This window comes from Pteropus medius, unplaced genomic scaffold, assembly GCF_902729225.1.
Source record: "Pteropus medius unplaced genomic scaffold, Ma_sr-lr_union100, whole genome shotgun sequence".
In the NCBI taxonomy this organism is placed as follows: Eukaryota; Metazoa; Chordata; class Mammalia; order Chiroptera; family Pteropodidae; genus Pteropus; species Pteropus medius.
In genome coordinates, this window is record NW_024350926.1 from 1,545,951 (window position 1) to 1,567,275 (window position 21,325).

The following is a 21,325-nucleotide window of genomic DNA, read 5'->3' on the forward strand; positions in this document are numbered from 1 at the left end:
GCATTAACTCTATTGCTAAAGATAATGAAGTAAAAGACCACTGACCATGAGTCAGAGATATATTTGGTTTATAGGTCTAGAGGTAAACTTTATTAGCCATATGACCTCTGGCAAGCAGCAATCTCTCTGAACCTAAACCTTCTCATTTGTTAAATGGGGCTAACACCTACCCACTTCTCTTCATTGGAGGAGATAAAGTAAATGAAAGGATTATCAAGTAAAAGGTGGTATTATATGTCACCACTTCATATCTTACATACACACCTCAAGTCTTGTAACAATTGTACTTTGTTCCACTTTGACATAAAACACAGCCTTATACATGATGCCAATTTCCCTGGTAACAAGTTAACTTCCTCACTGCTTTAAAAATCTTTGTATTAAAAAAGAAATCTCTTTTCTCTGCTGCTTTACTGTTTTTAACTTGCCTCGAAAAATACAAGGATGAAATGAACAGAGTACTATTACCACAACATGACACTGAATGCAGAAGAGAAAGCTATAGATCATTTTCAGTAAAGAATACTGCTTCGAAAGTCCTAAACAAAATATTAGCAAATAGACTCATTAAATACACACACACACACACACACACACACACACCCCTTAACCAGGTAAGAATTATTCTAGAAATATAAAAGTTAATATTAGAATATTTACTAAGATAATTTACTAAATCAGTCGATCAAAGGTGAAAAACTAATCATCTTAATAGGTGCCCCAAAATGCATTTGAATAAAATAAACGACTATTCCTAAATACTCCTAATGAAATGAAGACAAAGAGGCAAAATTACTTGCAAGTGATGTATTTGCAGGCAATTATGAAATAAACAAGAGTACCGAAAAACTATTAAAACAAGTACAATTCGGTATGTAGCTCATTACAAAAATTAACATACAAAAACAGTTTGCTACACATGAACAGTTAGAGAACATGAAGAGAAAAAAACCAGTTATAAATGCAACAGAATAAAAGTAAACCTGGGGAGAACAAAAATTTTATATAATAAAGGTTTCTATAAAGAAAATTTTAATCTCTATTGAGGCATCTCAAAGACTGGAATAGATTCAGTATTAGGATCAGAGAAACTTTATCCAATCAGATTCCCAGCAGGAAACGGATGCATGCTCAAAGGAGTAACTGAAGAGAAATCCACAAAGGAACTATTTTCTAAGGTCTGGGCAGGGTGGAGCTCCCAGTGGCTAGCAACAGCAGGAAGCCATTACCACTGTTACTACCAGACTCAAGAACCACCTGGCACGAGGTGTGGCATTAGGTAAACAAATACAACCCTACTGGGTGAGAGGCTGGAAAATATACCCTAATCTCTCTTTCCTTCAACTCTCTCCCATCTCTTACTAGGAGCAATATTTGAGTGGGAACTAATTTTAAAAGAAGTACTTTATTACTTTTTTCTTCTGATAACCAATCTAGTAACAGAGAATTAAAAGAGAATGGTATGTCTACTGTACTGACACAAAGATGTTCAAAGTGTACATATGTACAGAATATGTATATTTTGATTCCATTTGCTTAAAATAGTATCATGTTTATACATAACACATATCAAGATATCTGTGAACAAATTTTCAGGAAAAGCATTCAAGAAACTATAAACATTGCTTATTTATGGGGAATTGGTAACAAGAGATTTCTTTTAATTGTATTTTAGATTCTACTGAATTAATGTTAACACAAGGAGGTATGACTTTTACAACTATGATGATGATGACAACTAAGTTTTAAATTAAGTACATGATAATGATAGATAATTAGTGATTCTAGCTTCCGAGAGTTTAAACTAAGCCCTAATTTACAGGAGGCATTAAATTTAGAAATCTCATATACTAATTAATTGAAAGCCATTTCAAAAGCCATTCTTACGTAACACTCAATTACCCTAACATTTTTTTTCCAAATGTAATTACTTCAGACAGAAAACTTGTTTATCCTTTAGAGATGAAGAGAAGCAATGGGTTTTAATATAACAAAGTACATTGCTTAATGTTAACACTGAATTAAAAAATTCACTGATATGTTCCAGATTCCACTTTGCAACTAACTTTTATGAAACTACCGCTTCTTGAGTTTTGGCTTCATATCAAAGAAAAATATTCACAATTATAAGGAAAAGCTACAAAAATACACCTCTCTTTTCTAACTAAATCTGAGCGGTGTCAGATTTTCTTCACATATTTCAGTCAAAACAACATATCGCAGCAAGTTCAATGGGGAAGCCTTCTGAAATCCAGCTTGTCTTCTAAGCCAGACCTTAATGAGAACTGAAAACCAATAACGAGAGTGTAAATTAATGCCACTCTCCTTGCTAACTTTTTGCTTGGAAAATATACTTACTTTTTCATGAAAAAGTTATTTGTTAACGTACACTTAGTATTATTATTTTAAAATGGATAGTACTTAAATGTCTGTTTTATTTTCTATTACAAAAAAAAAAATGTCAGTACATAAAACCCACACAAGCAAAAGCTCTTTGGAGTCTTTGATAATTTTTTAGAGTGGAAAGGAGTCTTAAAACCAAAAATTTTGAGATTCTACAGACCAAAAGGCAAATGACTGGAAACGATTTGTTTCCAACTAGGATGAATGAACCATACAGGATGGTGAGCGGGGGAGAGGGAATGAAATGCTACAGATACTTAATCTGTTTTTAGAACTCAACTTTTTTAAAGTTAAAAAACGAGAAAAAATATATTTACAGTTTGTCCATGAACCTACATATTTACATTTCCAATGTCTTCATTTCTTCCTGTAAATCTGAGTTACCATATGGTGTCATTTCCCAACAACCTGAAGAACTTCTTTTGCTATTTCTTATAAGGCAGGTCTGCTTGCTACAAAATTTCTCAGTCTGCATAGGAATGTATTTCACCTTAATTTCTGAATTATAGTTTTGCTAAATATAGAATTATTCAAGTTTTCTTCTTCCAGCACTCTGGATATGCCAGCCCACTTCCTTCTGGTCTCCGTGTTTGTGATGAGAATGCAGCCAGTAATCATTTTGATGCAGCCCTGTTTTAAAGGAGTTATGTTTCTCTTGTTTTAAAGAGTTAAGGTTTTCTCTGGTCTTTCAACAGACTGACTAGGCTACATCTAGGCATGGGTCTCTGTTTTTACCCTGAGGTTCACTGAGCTTCTGGATATGTAAAGTTTTTCATCAAATTTGGGAAGTTTTTCAAAAGGCTATTTTCTGTACCTTTTCTCCCTCTCCTTTTGGGACTCCTGTTACACATATGTGTATACTTGATGTTTTCCACAGTTCTGAGGCACTGTTCATTTTTCTTCAATCATTGTTTCTGTTTTCCAGATTCAATCACATCTATTGGTCTGTCTTTAAATTCACTGACTCTTTTCACTGGCATTTCAAAACTGCTGAGTTGTTCTAGTGAATTTTTCATTTCAGGCATTATATTCTTCAAGTCTAGAATTTCCATTTATTTGATTTGTTAAAAAACTTTTTACTTTGCAATTTAAATTTATTTACAGGAAAGTTGAAAAAACAGTACAGACTACTTACTGTATATGCTTCACCCAGTTTCTCCTAATGTTAGTATGTATCTTACATAATCATGGTATCTTTGTCAAAAGAAATTAGCACTGGTAAAAACAAAACTATAAACCAGTTCTTCTACTAATGTCCTTTTTCTGTTCCAGGATCTAATGCAGGATACGATTATTGCATTTAGTTATGTCTCCTTGGTCTCCTCTGATCTGTAATATTTCTTTTTCTTTCTTTTTCATTACCTTGACAATTTTCAAGAATGCTGGTCAGATGCTCTTGTAGAATGATCCCAAATCACACTTCGTTGTTTTCTCATGATCAAACTCAGGTTATAAGTCTTGGAAAAGAATACTACAAAGCGAAAGTACCTCTCATGACATCGTATCAAGGGTGTTTTGGTTTTGTTTTGGTTTTTTTTGGCTGTTACTGATTTTAATAATTTCTATATCCTTAAGAATCTCTATTTGTTGGCTTACTGTTGTTATACTTTAATTAAACATAGTTTGCTTTAGTTCTTTTAACATATTTATAATAGCTGATTTGAAGTCTTTACTAAATCTAACATTTGGGGACAGAATTTTTTTGACTGCTTTTTCCCCCTGTGCATAAGCCACACTTTCCTAATTCCTTAAATGGCCTATAATTTGTTGTTGTTAAATCTAGAGGTTTTATATACCATATTGTGGCACCTCTGGATTCTGATTCTTTTCCCCTTGAAAGGTTGTAGTGTTGTTTTGTTTACTCCTTTTGTTTAGTATCATGCCTGGGCTAAATATATGACATCTGTTTCCTTATAGTATGAGGTCACTGTTATCCCTGCTCAGTTTTGTTTTAAATATATTGTTTTATTTCTAAGCCTGGCTTCCCAGGGGTTACCCCTCTGCATAACTTAGTGATCAAATTGTGACAGGACAGAGCTTATGCTCAAATACCTCAAGCCAGTAAGACTCCTACCTCTGCTAATGGATACGTGTGTGGGCAGGGGAGCTCATCTGAAGTTGTCTGTTTTCAAGTTTGCCCCAGGTTTATCTTTCCATAGGGCCCTTTCAAGTCTTCTAGGAGCACACACACGACTTCAGGGTTAGCCAAAATTTTGAATACCTTGAGCCTTCTCAGATCTTTCCTGTGCTTATGTGTAGCCTCATCCAGGAATATTTGACCCAAACAGTATTGCAATCCCAGGCAATTTGAACTGAGCCACTGGTCCCCCCTTGCACCTCTGAAAATTCACATCCACAGACAACACCACTGGGCAGCACCCATGATCAAAAGAGCTGAAAACCCTTCAAGCTGAGGTCTTTATGGCCTGCTTCTGGCTGGCAGAATCTCCATGCCAATCATGCTGGGGGCAGAGTGGGGTGAAATGTGAGTAGCCCCAAGTTAGAATGTCAAAGATACCCATTTTTCTTACTCCAAGTTCAACAGTATGAAACTTTTCAGTTTTATACAGTTAGTCTTTAGTCAATCTTCAAAGTACTGAAATGGCTGCTTTAGAAAAGAAATGAAGAAATAAAAATTCTATTCACATGTTCATACTATTTGGACCACTAATCCCAGTTCTATAAAAACCATCCTAAGGGAAAAACCCAAATATGGAGAAAGTTGTATATAGCATGTTCCTACAATGTTATTTCTTCTGAACAGCCAGTTGGAGCCATGTGACTAACTTCTCACCCATGCGATAAGAGTGGAAGAGATGCCACAACTTCCTGTTACCCCCTCAAAGGAAAACTTCCCTGAATTTCTCTTTCTCCTTCCCATCAGCGGAAGTGTGGAAAGACAGCAATTCACAGACAACCCTGACCCGTGGATCGGATCCCTGTATTACTTTGGGGCTTGGAATCACTTCACCAGCAGGTACATATTTCTAGGCTATTGTATCCCGACAAACAAAATGTTATTACTAAGTAATATTATAAATCCTATTTTTAAAAAGTAATACTTCCAAAAAGCTAAAGCTAAAATACTTTTGCGCAAAGTCACTGCTGCTGCGATATTTTACCCAATCCGCGGCTTCACTACCTGTAAAAGTATTATTAATATCGGCTGTAATACAAAATATTCATATAAAAAAATCTGTTATGATGGTGGGTTCCCACCATGATCAGTAAGTCCTTTTTCAAAACTTTACAAAATGAACACATTGTTTATATTTTTGATGAAATTTTAAAAGTATTATATAAAACCTCTTAAGTCATCTGGTTGAAAACCATTTTCGCTTGCTGTAAACAGAGGAATGAAAACCTGACCAAATGAAGCTTTTATGCCCTTTTTTCTCCTTGAGACTGACCCGGTATAATGAAAAAAACCATATATGAAAACTTTTTACCATTAAGTGCCCTTGCTGCAAAAAAAAAAAAAAAACTAAAACAGCCCAACTCAAAGAAAGCAAAATAGAGCTGCTAAAAACTTTGCTGTCCTCTCATATTTGAAACTAAACAACCTCTTTAAAAATGCAGCTAATTTATAAAGTATCTTGATATTTCCAAGCCTTCTAAAGATTAAAGGTTTGAATAAAGGAAATGTATAGAACATACAAATAACAAGTTTGTCTAAATTTTTAAAAAGAAGTGGCCCTGACTCCCTCTAACAAGATGTATCATAAAATGCCATTATTTCTAGAGCTACACTGTCCAATAAGAGAATCCCTAGCCACTATGGCTACAGAGTGCTTGAAATGGTACTGGTCAGAACTGAGATGTGCTCTCCAAAAATAAATAAAATATATACATCTTTTTAATATTGACTATATGTTAAATTAATATTTTGGACATAGCTGGTTAAATAAAATACATTAATTTCGCATGTTTTATTTTACTGTTTAAATATGTGGCTACAAAAAAAATTTTAATTACATGTGTGGCTCGCACTGTATTTCTATTGGATAGCACTGGTGTTACACCTGAACAAGCCAGTCTAGTTTCTAACACACAAATTTTCTTTTGGTTTCGTACTCTTTGGTTTCATACTTTTATGCTACCAACAAGGAGGATGTGCTAACCTAGGAATATGTCCCACCGGGTATTGAAAATAAGAGCTGTCTGTAGTCATCTGGTTACTCAACAACAGAGGTCTAACTTATTACGACAACCAAGGCCCCAGTAGAAATTCAGAGACCTGTTATAAAGACCTTAAGGGTTAGAAACCTGTCCCTGTCATTTACCAGCTTCCTATAAGGGGATCTGAATACTAATAACACTTTTCAAGAGGCTCTCCAGAAATCCTTTAGTAATCAAAGAACTGACAGTGGTCATGTTGAGATGGCTGGCTTAAGAACCTTTAAGAGAAATGACTGGATGCCATTCAGAGTATGAGGTGGCACTGTGGAAGGAGGAACAGGGGGCAGGAAGCTGGACTCAGCAGGACTGGGTCACTGATAGGACTTTGTAAAAGTCTGACATACTTTATTACATTTGCTGACTATACTAGATGAAGTACTGGGCTGAAGAGAGCTAAATAAAGTGTCTACTTTTAAAAAGCTCATAGTCTAATCGAACTGAAGTCAGGATAAATCAGTGTGCAAGGTAAGCTGTTCTAAGAGTTAATAATCCTGGGCTGTAACCTTAAGGACTAAATTCAGTCGAATAAATCAACAGAGAAAAGGTTGTGGCTAAGGAAGGCTGTGGCTACCTGAGATTCCAGGTATTCTAGAAGTATGATGAACTCCAAGAACTCTTTCAAATGTTCTGTACGTTTCTGTGTGGCTTTTGTGTGTATGAAAGAATTCATAGCAATCAACAGATTCTCTGAGGTAGCGGTCTCCAAACTTGCATTGACTAATGAATTACAGCAGGTCCTCAACTAACGTCATTTCATTATAATAATGAGATGGCACAGAAACTTAACTCTCTACAGCAATTAGCCTATGGTAAAATTGGTTTCATTATATACTGTTTCACCAAAGTTCCTAGAACCTACCGACGAGTGAGGACTTACTGTATATACACGCACTTTATGGACACAACGCAACATAGATAAAATTAGGTTCTAAAACAATAAGGTTAAAAATATAAATAAAAGTTCTAAAATTTTATTTTTCCATCTTCAACGGTTTTTCTTGCATAGCTCACTTGAATCCTGCTCTAAGATGTCCTAACATTTAAAAGGAAAATAAATTTTTAAAAACACCGCTGATGGGAAAATGAAAGTGGTAGAAAGCCTTGAAAAAATTATTAAAACTACACCTCAAATGGAAAAGAGCTGAGGCCAACCACAAAAATCTCTGGAAGTTACTTCCAGAAAGTTTTCCTAAAAATGAATTTGGAGTATTTTCATTGTGGATCCAAAAAAAAAAAAAGTTTGTTCTACACATTGGTTTTACCCTCAAATTGTCCTCTTTTATATAAGCCACTAAAAAAATTCTTTTAAATATTTTTAAGATGCGTTCTCTTTAAAATGTAAATATTTTAGAAAAGCTATCTAACATATGTCCTATTTTCCATTTCTCTTACTATAAAATTTGAGGTATTATTACAAAATTAAAAATATTTGCTTTAGGTGACAGTGATTCAGTAGTATTCAGAAGTTCTCAAGTCATTCATTTCCAATAAACTTTTCCAAGCACAAAAATGTTTTTCTCCAATTCCATATTCGAGGTTCTAGAATATTTATCTTGTCACATTCTTATTACCATATGTTAAATATAAGATAATTAGCAATAATTTAACAATCATTCTACATGACATTAAAATGAAAAAGATCTTTATCGAAACAATATGTTGAAGAATTTTACATGTGAAATAATTTAATAATGAAAATATCTATTAATAAGAAACTTATTCCTATGGTATTCCTAATACTTGCTAGATAAAGGTTTAATAATATAGATAGATCATTAAAAATAAGTCAAAAAATTGGAAGTTTGCCATAGATTTGACAAAATGTTCATTACCAATATGAAACAATTCAAAAATTGATTTAAAATATACTAAATTGCCAACAAAAAAATAGGCGGGACATAGATAAGTCATAGTTGACATTAGGTAATTAATAATAAATATATATTCCAAGTGTAAAAACAACAAAATCCAAGAAATAGAAACTAAAAATATTAGCAAGGTAAGAAAAGGCACTGATTAGAAAATGACTTCCAAATTTAGAGAAAGATTTATGTATGAAAATGACATCATAATATTGTTTCTGCATAGAAAAATACTGGATGTAAATGTTCTAAAATGTTAAAGTGGGTTTCTCTGGGTGGTAGGACTACAGAGATGGTGTTTACGCTCTTTGTCTTTATCTTTTTTGTATATTACGTGTATTTTATAACAAGCAGGTATTAACATTATTCCAAAAAAATTCAAGTTACTTTTTAGAATTCCTTTTAATATCTCCAATTCTTTTTATAGAAACACATAAGTGTTTGCTATTTTGATTCCAAATGGACAGAGTTCCTATTCTAATTCTGGATTTTTACCTCCCACTCACCAAAACGTCAGCCCCCCACACCAGCACAGCTAGAGGAGCTCTAGTCAGAGATCTAAATTCAAATCCTATAAACATCACTTACAGCTGTATTACTTTGGGCAACTTTTGTTAACTTCATTGCATTCTTAAATAAGATTACATAAATGTAGAGATTAAGATAGCTCCAAAAGCATACTGGGCAGCTCAGAAAGGGTATAAAGATGAAGGTGGAATTTGGGGGGAAGGGAGTGGAACTATACAATGAAATTATAAGAATACAATTTGAGATTCACCCCAAAGAGAACTATGGTGACTTATGATATGATGCGATAAGCATGAGACTAAAAGAGTAAGTCTTTTTCATTCTCCTGTATGGAATACCTCCTAGGTACTGCACTGGAGGGACAGGGCAGCGAGGAAGGTGACAAGATCCTGCTTCCTGACCACACATTCTATGGTGGCAGGGCTGGGGAGTAAGGCGGGGGTGAAAGCAAGGCAGGAACAGACAAATCAAGTTAGCAGTGCATGCCACAAACAAAACAAGGTAAACAGTATGGTCAAGGAAGGTTCCTCTGCAAAGAGTATGTGCTGAGACTTGAAGGACAAGAAGCCATGGGAAGATCTTGAGCTTGAGGGAAGAATAAGTGCAAAGTCAAAGAGGGGCCCAAACCTGGCAAGTCCGCAGACAGCCAGACCATTGTGAAAGGGGATGAGACTGAAAAGTTAGCAGGGATCACATTATATGGGGCCGTATCATGTAAAGGAGTTGGATTTTATTTTCACTGTGATAAGAACCCACTGTTTTCAGCAGAGTGGCATGAGCTGACTACATTTTAAAATTTACTTCGACGGATCTGTGGAGAGCGAATTCTAGTGACGGGATGCTACTGCAGCAGGCTAAACACACCTTGAACTAGGTTAAGAACAACAGCACTAGCAGTAGCAGAATCAATCAGAATTCCCACAGAGGTTGATTTCAGGTCTTTGAAACCAAGCACAAAGGTCTCTGTAAATAAAACCTTCCCTGGTTCACCCAGCTCCACTTACCACCACTAAACTTCATACACTATCCTAATGAGAATATGTATTAAATGTATGGCACTGATGTATTTACATAGCTATGCTTCCTATGGACCGAACTTAGAGAATGAAGGCAGGAAACATGTCTCATTTATCTTTTATATACCTAGCAGAGTGCCTGGCACATAAAAAGTGCTCAGTAAATGTCTGCTAATTGAAAGAATGAACAAATCAAAACCATTTGTATACATTTCCTAGGGCTGCTGTAACAAAGTACCACAAACTGGGTGGCTTAAAATAGAATTGTATTCTAAGTTCTGGAGGCCAGAAGTCCAAAATCAAGGTGTCAGTAGGACCATGCTCCCTCTGAAGGCTTTAGGGGAGAACCCTTCCCTTGCCTCCTGGCAGCTTCCGGTGTATCCCACCATTTAACACCACAATGGACTGAATTATAAAGTGGTAATCTCCTCATTCCAGAAACTCAAGCAAAACCAAGTAGCGAAAATCAGGATGCTCAACAGAAGGTTTCCGTACTGCCTGTGTGTGTCCTTTAGCCTCCTTGGTTTCAGTTCACTCATCTGCGTGCCGAAGAGCCTGAATTCTAGAGTCTCTTCTAACATTAATGTTCTATGATTCTGGCTCATAAATTTTCTTGAGGACATTTTGCATTTTATAAATATGTTATGCTAATATAGCAACCCTCAGCTATCTGAGTAAATTATAGTAGAAACCTTCTTAGCTCTGAAATAGGCAAAATATTTTTTGTAAACTATCCACCACCACCAAACTCACTCCATTTTTCCATTAAAAATGCACTGTATTCCTCCAAACGTCAAACCACAACATTTCCGTTTGAATAAATCACTCTGGATAACTACTATGTGCCAGTGAATAATCCACTTCTGGGCTACCTACTTACACTTATTAAACTATTAGCTAACTAGACTTCAGTTTCTTCGTAATTTTATATTTACTTAAATGACATTCTAACAAACGTAAGGTGTTTTTTTTTGGTAAGCTTTTTTTAAATAGCTTTACTGATTTCTCTGATTATATAATATGTTCACATATATCATCTGAGCCTCACACTAGTCCTGTGATACCTTTACTAGGTATGGCCGACTCTATTTACAGTTATAGAAACAGACTAGAAGGAATTAAGCGACTTGTCCAAGGCAAATCACCAATGTATCTCAGATTCAATGCTTACAAAAATATTTTTCAAAACAAAATCCTAAAAGTACAAAGACAGTAAAAATTACCACTACCCAATGATAGGATTTCTCTTCCAAATAAATCATTTCTTTTGAAGAAAATTATAGACAATAATCAGGTGAAAGTCAGTACTAATATCCTCTAGGAGTGTCTTATAGATGGTTCATTTCGGGCATCAAATTCTATTTACTCAAAAAATCTGACCGGGTAAACAGTTCCCTTGGCGGCTACAGAAGACTCAAGTAATCTCATGGACCGCACTGGTTTATCTATTTTGTGCCAAATGTTTCAGAATTTTTGAGGAGGTCCACTTACCTAAGTCTTCCAAGCAAGAATTTCCAGAATAAGTGAAAGGGGTCGACTGTACAATAACAATTAAAATAAGATTGCTTAATTAACATAGAAAAGTGTTTTGCATGAAAGGGCAGTTTCCTAGCACACAATAAAATAGAGCTCTCACAGGTTCTTAGAACTCCTTAAGTCACTAAGAGGACGAGACTCAGAGACCTAACAAAGGTCTGACCTTAAGAGCTCTCCTCTTTTGTAGAGGAAGTCGTGTAAAAATCACAATTGATATTTCGCTGAGCAAACTTCCAGACTTGTATTGATACACTGGTGTATACAGAATCCTCTGTGTTTTTATTCAGAGATGTTATGTAGAAAGTTACATTAACAGGCTAATATACATGCCGCTTTGCTGCTAGTATTTTTCTCATTCATATTATTATGGGTACTTTTCCAAGACAAATACAGATACGTGGCATTATTTTATGGGATACAGAGTTTTATGCTGAATTAAGACAACATATTTTATGTCAGGTGCATACTAGACTTATAGGGGGGATCATTTTTTGAGTTATATAAGTGTCTATTATGCTATACACCTGAAACTAATGTAATATTGAATGTTGACTGTAGTGGAAAAGAATTTTTAAGTTTTTAAAAACACTACATTTTAACCAACCCTTCACTGATGAGCACTGAATATAAATATCCATTTCCAATGTTTCGAATTATTACCAAAAATTCTATGCACATATGTATGTCTTAGCAAAAACGTGTATCATTCTTTCTCATATGCATTTTTTTGATTACTACTGTGGTTAAACATAAGCTCTCCCTTTCTATTGTTTCTATCTATTGGTCCTCATTCTATCATCTGGGGTAACATCCTTCTCCCATGTGGTAAAGGAAGTAGAAGAAATGCATGGGCTTTAAGGTGACAATGGCCCAGAGTTTAATACATTTCCACTACCTATTTGTGTTACCTTGGACAAGTGACAACTTTAAGCTTGTATCTTCTTCTGTATGTTGGCAACTGCTCTCACGAAGTAGGAACAGGGTACAGTAATTGAGAACATACAACCAATCAAAATCTAAATCAATCTTCTCCTTTCTGTCACTCGCATGGTGTTCCTTCAAATAATGGAAGACGGTAGTGCTGTCATCTCTCACCAGTCACTCCCTCACCTCCATTCCCACCTCTCCTGGCTCAAATCCTGAGTCCTCGTCTCTCTAGACTGAGAATGTCTCCAATTTCTTCAGTCACATATCAAACAATGTGGTTTGAAATCACCTCACCACCCTGGTCACTATCTTCAGAGTGTGATTGAGCTAGTCATATCTTCCTAGAACAGAGCATCTAGAACAAAAAACTCTACTTATAATTTGAAAAGACCAGAGTGAAGGTTATCACTTCAAATAATCACGTAAAATCATCGAATTTGTATTTTTTACCCAAATCCATAAGCCAACAAGATCTATAATCCATAAACCTAAAAGTCTCACTACGTTCCATTTACGTTCACCGAAGAGGCAGTTTTAAAGGGAGCTGTGAAACATGACAGGCCTTTCTAGAAGTTCTCGTGATGCCTCAGGCAAGTGTTTTAATGTCTGAGCTCAGTTTGCTCAGTAAAATTGGGAGTAATATCACTTACAGTCTACTCCATCTTTATGAACAACCATTTGCCAAGCACTTTACACAGTCCTGAGCTAGAGCCTGGTCTGCTCAAAACTCTGAATAGAGTAGGCTCTGCTGAATCTTAGTTATCAATTAACGAGTTATTTCCCCCAAAATTCAGCCCTGTCCTCTCATTCATCTGCTCCTCCCTCAAGCCATCATCTTCAGAAAACAAAGAGCCATCCCTACCAGCAGGTGGAGGCATGGAGCAGTCATTCAAAATTCCTACTTAAAGCTATGAGCAAGAAACACTTCTGATGTCAACCATAAGATCAGCAGCACAGGCTCCTTAGAAAGGGTACCTGCCAGCAACCAAAGCGAAGTCCTGCAAGCTTAGACAGCGCATCTACAGGTGGAGTTTTTGTCCCTTTCCTCATGTACTGATCATATGAACACTTACACCTGAATGCAAACATGCAAAAGTAGCAATTATTTGTGAATAATCTTTTGAAAGGCACATTCGGTAACAACATAAAAATCAACAAAGTCTATGTTACTTTCAGGCAAGAACAGGCCATTTAAATTCAGAAGAGAATAAACACTCAATTTTCTCACAATTCAAATGAATCATAAAATCTGAGCAATTTGTAGCCACAATAAAAAAGTTTCTAAAATGAGATTTTATAAAAACACAAATGTGATATACACGGTTTTTAGTACAAAAAAAAAAAAAATTAAATTCCTCAAGAAAATCTGCATGCTACGAGGTTATCACCTAAATTCCCTAGGTGTCTTTAGTCCAACTAAATGACTATTAATGATCTTAGGCAAAAATCTGAATTAATCTAAACTGTCCACGTCCCCTTCCTTCAGCTATTCTCTTCCCAAGCTTGTCTCTATATCCATGTCCAGAAAAGGAGTCGATGCTCTAAAATTGCTCTGATCTTTTTTGAAAAAAGGAGGGAAGGAGGAATTTACACTGATATATTCGCAGAAGTCTTACCAAATTGCCTCAAAGAAAATGGATGGTACCTCTTCTCTCCCTCTAGCCACCCAAAGTGAGCTCCCTAATCTTTCTAAGTCCTGTGAAGGACTTAATATTTTACCTCTTGCAGAATATTTGCATTTGAAAAAGAATTCCTGAGTGGACATATGGACAAATGATAGAACCTTAGGCATAGCAACAAAGCAGCAAAATCATGGCAAATTACATCCCATAGACTAAATGTGTTCCTGATGACAACTTACAAACTAGCAATTTGAACACCCTACTCCTCAAATAGAACTACACTCCAAATACACTATAAATTTATGTTAATACTTTGAGTATTATTTGAGAATATATTTATAGTATAACTATATCATAGTTCAGAAGTGAAAGCCAAAACATGGTAGTACTAGATTTATATCAAAGTATGAAGCACCTCTGAAAACAGAAAAATGAAATCAAGGTCTCAACAAAAACAAGTATTTGGGTTGGGGGTGGGGGGAAGGGGCGCTGGGAAGAAGGCCCTGGAACGGAAGCACTCCCCTGGGGGTGCATCCCACCACTTCCCAGAGTGTCCCACCTGACCGTTCGCAGTATCCCCTGTGCTGGCTTTGGCATGTAGCTTTGTGAAGAGGTAACTACTGTGGTAACAGTAATTTAGAGTAATGCATATTTACAAACTGTTATCAGATATATGAGCCCTTAAAACAAGCACAGGATGTGCAAATGAAATTTCACAAAAGAGGAAATGCAAATGCACAAGAACACTTCAGAAAGTGTGCAGGCTGGCTTGCCGCATAATTAAAACTAACTCAGTGTACCCTGGTGCACCTATAAAGTGTTTATGTAAATGTTTATAAAACATTTATAAAATAATGTATATTAATCATATAGTATTATAATCTAATAACATGATTGGAGATAAAAGAGATATAACCATTTATCTTGGTACTATAAAAGGACAGTGTTCTAGAAAGCCAGAAAATGTTCTTACCTCTTGACCCAACCTAGAAATTCCATTCTAAAGACTTTGTCAAACACACATGAAGGTATAAAGTTTTCTGTACGACAGCAAGAACCCAAAAGTAACTCAAATATTCAACATTCAGAGATCAACATTACACCACTACTAATGATAACTAATGATCTGCCAATAGCCACTACCCATGTGTACCTATTTAAATAAAAGTGAATTTAAAATTCAGTTCCTCAAACCAGCCACATTTCAAGTGCTCACCTAGCTAGCTATACATGGCTAGTGACTATTATATTGGATACTGCAATGAACACTTCCATCATCACAAAAGGTCTGTTGAATAGTGTTCACCTACATAACTACCTGGGCCACCCTCTCCTCATCCCCCTAAATGCACCCGTTTACCTAGAAACACCTATTTAACCTTCGGGCCTTGGCCTAAGCCACAACTAGAACGTGAAGCTTCCCCTGATTTACCCAGGAAATTTAGGGATACCTTCATATAATACACCTTGATAACTCCAGTATAAAAATTATATCATATATAATCATAGCATTTTCCCCACCATAATCCTGTAAGCTTCTTGAAGGAGGAACCAACTTTTATCCAAGGGCTTTGAACTATTCTGGCACATGTAGGACCTTGATAATTTGTCACATACTAAGAACACTGCTAAAGACAACACAGATGTACAAAATGACTACAGCTGAAAATGTTTATGTATAAGGAAGGTAATGTATCAAAGAAAAACTGAGGTTGGCAGGCTCACAAATGATTAAAAAAACCAAACAAACAAACTACTAATTCTTTACATCTCTCAGACCTAATACAAGGAACTTCATTCAGAGAAGGTGTTCAGTATTTGTGAAATAGTTTCTGTATTAAAAAAAAAAAAAGACACCAAGAGTGAACCCTAATGTCAACTATGGACTCTGGGTGATAATGATGTGTCAACGTAAGTTCAGTAATTGTAACAAATGTGCCACTCTGATGAGGGATGTTGATAAAGGGGGAGGCTATGCATGTGTGGGCTCGGGGGTATGTAAAAAACCTCTGTACCTTCCACTCAATTGTGCTATGAACTTAAAACTTCTCTTTTAAAAAGTCTATTTTAGAAAAAGACATAGATGCTAACCTAGAAGTCAAATTTAGATTATGCTATTAAAAACACAGGTTTATATGCAGATCCCAATATTTTGTTCAATTATAATACATATCACATATTTGTAATAAATTTTAAAAATTAAACCTCAAATTTCTAACCCAAATAAGGCTTGTTTCCAGTGCAGAGAAAAATTTGACTGAAATAACACCCCAGGTGCAGTGCTCTGCCTTGCCATCAATACACTAACTCACCTTCCACATACTAAGCACCTACCTATGCAAAGCACTGTGGACAGACAGTGGTGAACAAGACAATTGCTGCTCTTACAATATTTTTTCCAAAGAACTTTATCCTGCAAGATAAATGTTTAAACCCACCTATCAACAATACATAACCCAAAATGGCAAAACCAAGCTACTTTTATTATCCTTATTTTCCAAAAAGTTTTTAAAAACCCTTATTAACCATTTGAGAAAGTAGAACACGACCTTGTTTAAAACAAAAAGTTAATGACTCATTTACTTGGCATCCTTGGGAGAGTTGGTGTTCCACAGAAATGAATTTTCCAGATAACTCAACACTTGTCCATTGAAGCATCAACACTTAAACTGTCTGATATGGAGATTTTTAATAGTACGAATCTTTAAATTTTAAAAAATAGGATCTATTTACATTATTTTGACAAATAATTATTGTGTTGTACAACACTCATGCCCCTAAACTATCTGTCCCCAGGCTGCCTTTGTAAAAGTTGCTGGCTTTGCTGCTATCGGTGTGAACCTGACTCTAGCAGTCTCCCAGCCCTTCAAATCTGCTGCTACTTGGAAAACAAGTTTGTCAGAATTTTGCCTAAATAAAACACGGGATTTGAGAGGATTTCCAAATCTATTTTGGTTGCTCGGTCTTGTACTTCCTGAATCTGTTAGAGCCTACAGTTACAAGTTCCAAACCAAGTTTTGGATGAATGAGTTACTACTATATCTTGATTAAAGTCCTTACATTGTTTTCATACTTGAAATTGATGCTCAGTCACAGATAACTTCATTACCCATTCACTCATTCAATAAATATTTAAGTATCACTGTGAGCTGGGTTTCAAAATTATGGTGAAAATAAAAAACTGAAAAGATTGCTAGTTTTGAACATATTTTAAAATACAAAAAGTCTAATACAAAAAAACTCTTCTTAGTACCTAAAAAACACAAAAACAGGTGTTTTTTTTTAAGCCTTTTAAGTGAAACTATGAAGCCACCTAAACTTTTTATACTTTCTGTAGCTTTAGACTCAGGAACTGAAGAGTCAAGGGTGAAGAAAGCTTCTGATTTAACCAAATACTTATTTTATAGAGCTCGGAATAAGATTACAAGATTTTCTACCTCTTTTTCCTATTGTAAAGTCTCATCTAGACCTAAAGAAATCACTATTAATATATGCTTTAGTATTAAATGATACAGTCTTGGTGATGATAAACATACCCATTTCAGCATCATGGTAAATTTCCCTTCATTTTAATGTTCAGCAACATTGATTAGAAAAAAGTGTTAATTCAGAAAAATTTCTGTCCAAATTTTCAGAAGTTCCAATTTACCTCACTTTGGGGCACAGAAAATTTTTTAAAGTTTTAAGACAGTAAAATATGGTTTGACTCTACAATATTATCTGCCACAATCATGTTTTAAATTCTATTACCCATTACGACCTAAGGCTAAGAAACGAGTCAAGGAGTGTGACTTGAACTGGTCTCTGTGGATTAATTAAGACATTAGGTAAAATGCCTCGAATCAGCTTTACTTGTTTCAATTCCCTTGGAATCTCCCTTTTCATTCACTTTCTCCTCAGGGAGCCTAAGTAACTATGTGTATTTTAGCACTGATAATTGATTAGTGATTGCCTTTATTATTTAGACTGAATTGGACGTGGGTACTAGTCATGTGCCCGCTTATCTAAGAAAGTCATATTTACAAGTGAAAAAAGTTGCTACCATTAAAAACCTTCAACTACTACCATTAAAAACTTTTTTCAGCAATGCATTCATCTCTCTTCAAAATTCGTTCTGCAACCTAAAAATGCTTTAAGCAGTACTATAAAGGCAGATCCTGGACCCAACTTTCAAATAACAATGTAGTGCTATCAAAAATTATCACACTAATTTTTATAAGTTGGCTCTGACCTCATTAGTAGACAACCACTTCTTGTGAAAGATTTTTTTCCAGCTTTATTGAAATATAATAGGCAATTAGTTGCTCATATTTACGTTGTACAATCAACAAATTTTTTTCAATTATAGTTGACATAGAGTAATACATGTTTCAGTTGTACAACATAGGGATTAGAGATCTATATAACTCACAAACTGATCACCCCACTAAATCTAGTACCCCTCTTCCCCTTATATATATTTATTACAATAACTATCTTCCTTATGCTATATTTTATAACTCCATGTCTATTTTGTAACTATGCATTTGTACTTCTTAATCCCTTTGCCCTTTTTCGGCCATCGCCTGACGCCCCCCTCCCCCCAAAAAATAGTAGCCCTCAAAATATTCTCTGTATCTATGAGTTTATTTCCATTTCTGTTGTTGAAAAAAGTCTGATTTTAAATAAAAACAGTTCAGAGAGAACCCAACTATAGGCTCTTACTCTCGACAAGCAATTTAGGGAAAGAAGCAAATGACAAAATATTTACTGGACACACCTGTTAAAAGCAAAATCTCTACCAGGTGCTCCACTCTGTTTTTAAAAACAGCAAAGCAGACACAGCTCAAGACATTTACAACACAGAGGAAAAATATTCCCATAAGACATTAATATAGGAAAACTATATTTGAATTAAAAAGTAATCATAAACATGTAACATTCTGGCAGCAGAAATGGAGGGCACTCAGTTCAAATGTAAACAAAATTAGTTTTGCCTATTTTAAATCTCGCAATTAAAAACAGCAAGAACTAAGAAGTGAGCCAACACCATCACCGCAGAAAAAAACGAAATTCTCAGGAGCAACTGGTATTGGACCATTCAAAACAAAGTCTTCCTGCGTACTCATCAGTAGTTTCTCTTCTGAAATCTCCTTATCAAAGTAAAAACAAAACTGATTTCTGGCTATCAAATCTGCAGAAACCGAACCTTGAGAAAAGTACTCTCGATACTTGTTTCTCAGATGTCACTTAGGGTCCATCCACAGAATCGAAGGAATTGGGAGAACAATAACAAGGGAATCGGCCTACTGTTGGGAGAACCGCAGGACCACCTGAGCACCACGGGGTGCGCGGGAGCTGGGGGAAGCGAGGCGCGAACATGGCACAGGTGTGGGGGGGCACAGGTGTGTCAGGGCCACAACTAAGGAAGAGAGGCCCAACTCCCAGACCGAAACGCCGAGAAAAGGAGGAAGACCAAGTCATTACTGAGGATTAAGCCGCTGAGCACGGGGCGGGGGCGAACTGGGGAGGGTCTGGAGGGCTCCGGGACCCCACCCGCGTGGAGGCCGGGGACTAAGAAGTAGGTAGCCCCGAGGATAAAAGAAAAACCTCTCAAATCGAAGGGCCAGCCTACAAAGCCCCAAAGGGCAACGCTGGGTCTGAGTGAACGGCGAGGAATGAGGGTGTCGCGGAGGTGAAGGCGGTGGGAAGAGGGAAACAAAGAGAGAAGCTCCCAAGTGTGAGCCCCCGGCGGTGACGGCGATTTACCTGTGAGAGCTGCCGGGGATTGGGGCAGCCGAAGAGCGCGGAGCTGGAGCTGAAGCTGATCGCTCCTCGGCGACTGAGGACGTGCTGGGGGACCGGCCTGTCCAGGGGCAGCACCGGCAGCTGGTAACATACTTCCATTGAATACGCCCGCCCAGCCTCCGCGCGGCGCCCGCCGGCCCCTGCGCTGGGTAGGGGCCGCGGCTGCAGGGCACCGGGCCGAGGCCGGGGCTGGGCGGGCGAGTGCCGACCCTGGACCGCGAAGCCGCGCTCACGCCTTCCTCGCCCGAACAATGCGCCCGGGTCGCCGGCGGGAAGGCGCTGCAGCGGCCGCGGCGACAGTTACGAGGACCGGCGCGCGCCCAGCTCCGGGGTGCAAGCAGGGGCAACACAGGCAAAGTCAGAGGGAGAACCCCGCCGCCCCACGGCTCTGCGCCGAGAGGAGCGGAGCAAGGGCAGAGCGAAGCAGTGCAAGAAGAGACGGCTGGAGCCCGCGGCGAGACCCGGGTGCGCGGGGCTCGGGACCAGCACCAGCTCCGGCCGCCGCCGCCGTCCTGCCCCTCCCCTCCCGTGGAGCCTGACTTCACTCCGCCGGCCGTGCGAGCCGGGCGTAATTCACACTTTGCAGCCGCGGACCCTGCGCCAACCACGGCCGCCGCCTGCGTGACGTCACGACGCCGCGCCGCAGGCCCCGCGCCGCCGCAGCGCCCTGGGAGTCGGGCTCGCAGCGAAGGGGGTCAGCCGCCTTCCTCCTGTTCCGCATCCTGCAGCTCGGTCATCGTCCCTCCCGCCACGCACCGCCCTCCTCCCCCAGCGCTCTCCCCCGTCTGCCCCCCACCCACGGCGCGTGCGCACGAGGCCCCGCCGTGTGGGGCATCCCACTTAGCGCTAAACTTGGGTTCGAGCGCGCCGAGGGTGTGGGGAGGGCTCAGCCTACGCGGGAGGCGCGATTCCGGCCCTGCGACCGCAGAATCCCACAGCACGCCGCGCAGTCGCAGCGCTCATCCCTGACCGCGGGGTCACCGCCGTGTTTCCCTCCTTGAATTCCCATTCTTGGGCTTCGCGCGGGACCGCTGCGGCAGTGACGTCAGCGGGCCGCGCGGGCCCCGTCCTCCCGGGTACGTCACTGCCAGTCCCTCCGCGGGACCGGGCTTGGGCGCTCCCCTAGCAGGTGCGGGCCCTGGGTATGTCCCCGGCCGCGCGGAGAATCGGGGAGCCGAGAATGCGGGAATGAGGAAGGGGCGAAGAGGTGGAGGGAAAACACCGACACCGAGAAAGAAAAAGTGAGAGCGTGCACTGGAAAAAATGAGAAAGAAAAGATATTGAGAAGACAAAGGAGAAAAGGAGACTACCCTCTTACAGAAAGTGTTTTTGTTTGTTGGCTTTAATTTTTAGAAAGCAGGAGAATGTCAAGAGCTTTTGACCTAGTTGGTAAACTGGATATGTAATTTGCAGATTCATTTTGTCACAATTCTTTTTAAACTGAAAGCTTTTCAGCTGCAACCCA

At 38.2% G+C, this 21,325-nt stretch overlaps 2 protein-coding genes across 8 annotated transcripts in view; one reads left to right on the forward strand and one right to left on the reverse strand.

The window, feature by feature from the left end:
- The window catches only part of PDE7A (phosphodiesterase 7A), a 95,264-nt gene extending 74,875 nt beyond the window's left edge, over positions 1-20,389 (reverse strand). For 2 of the 7 annotated variants that reach the window (XR_005648327.1, XM_039841755.1), the window contains exon 1: positions 19,822-20,384. Coding sequence is in view for 5 of the 7 variants with exons in the window: in XM_039841755.1 (XP_039697689.1) it covers positions 19,822-19,959 (138 nt within the window). In the remaining 2 variants the exon portion in view is untranslated. Of the gene's footprint in view, positions 1-19,821 lie in introns of all 7 variants that reach the window. The other 5 variants (XM_039841761.1, XM_039841756.1, XR_005648328.1 and 2 more) reach the window with 4 other exon arrangements.
- A 214-nt stretch (positions 20,390-20,603) lies between these two features.
- Positions 20,604-21,325, forward strand: part of DNAJC5B (DnaJ heat shock protein family (Hsp40) member C5 beta) — a 183,410-nt gene continuing 182,688 nt past the window's right edge. The window contains exon 1 of the mRNA XM_039841766.1: positions 20,604-21,101. The gene's annotated coding sequence lies outside the window, so the exon portion shown is untranslated. The remainder of the gene's footprint in view (positions 21,102-21,325) is intronic.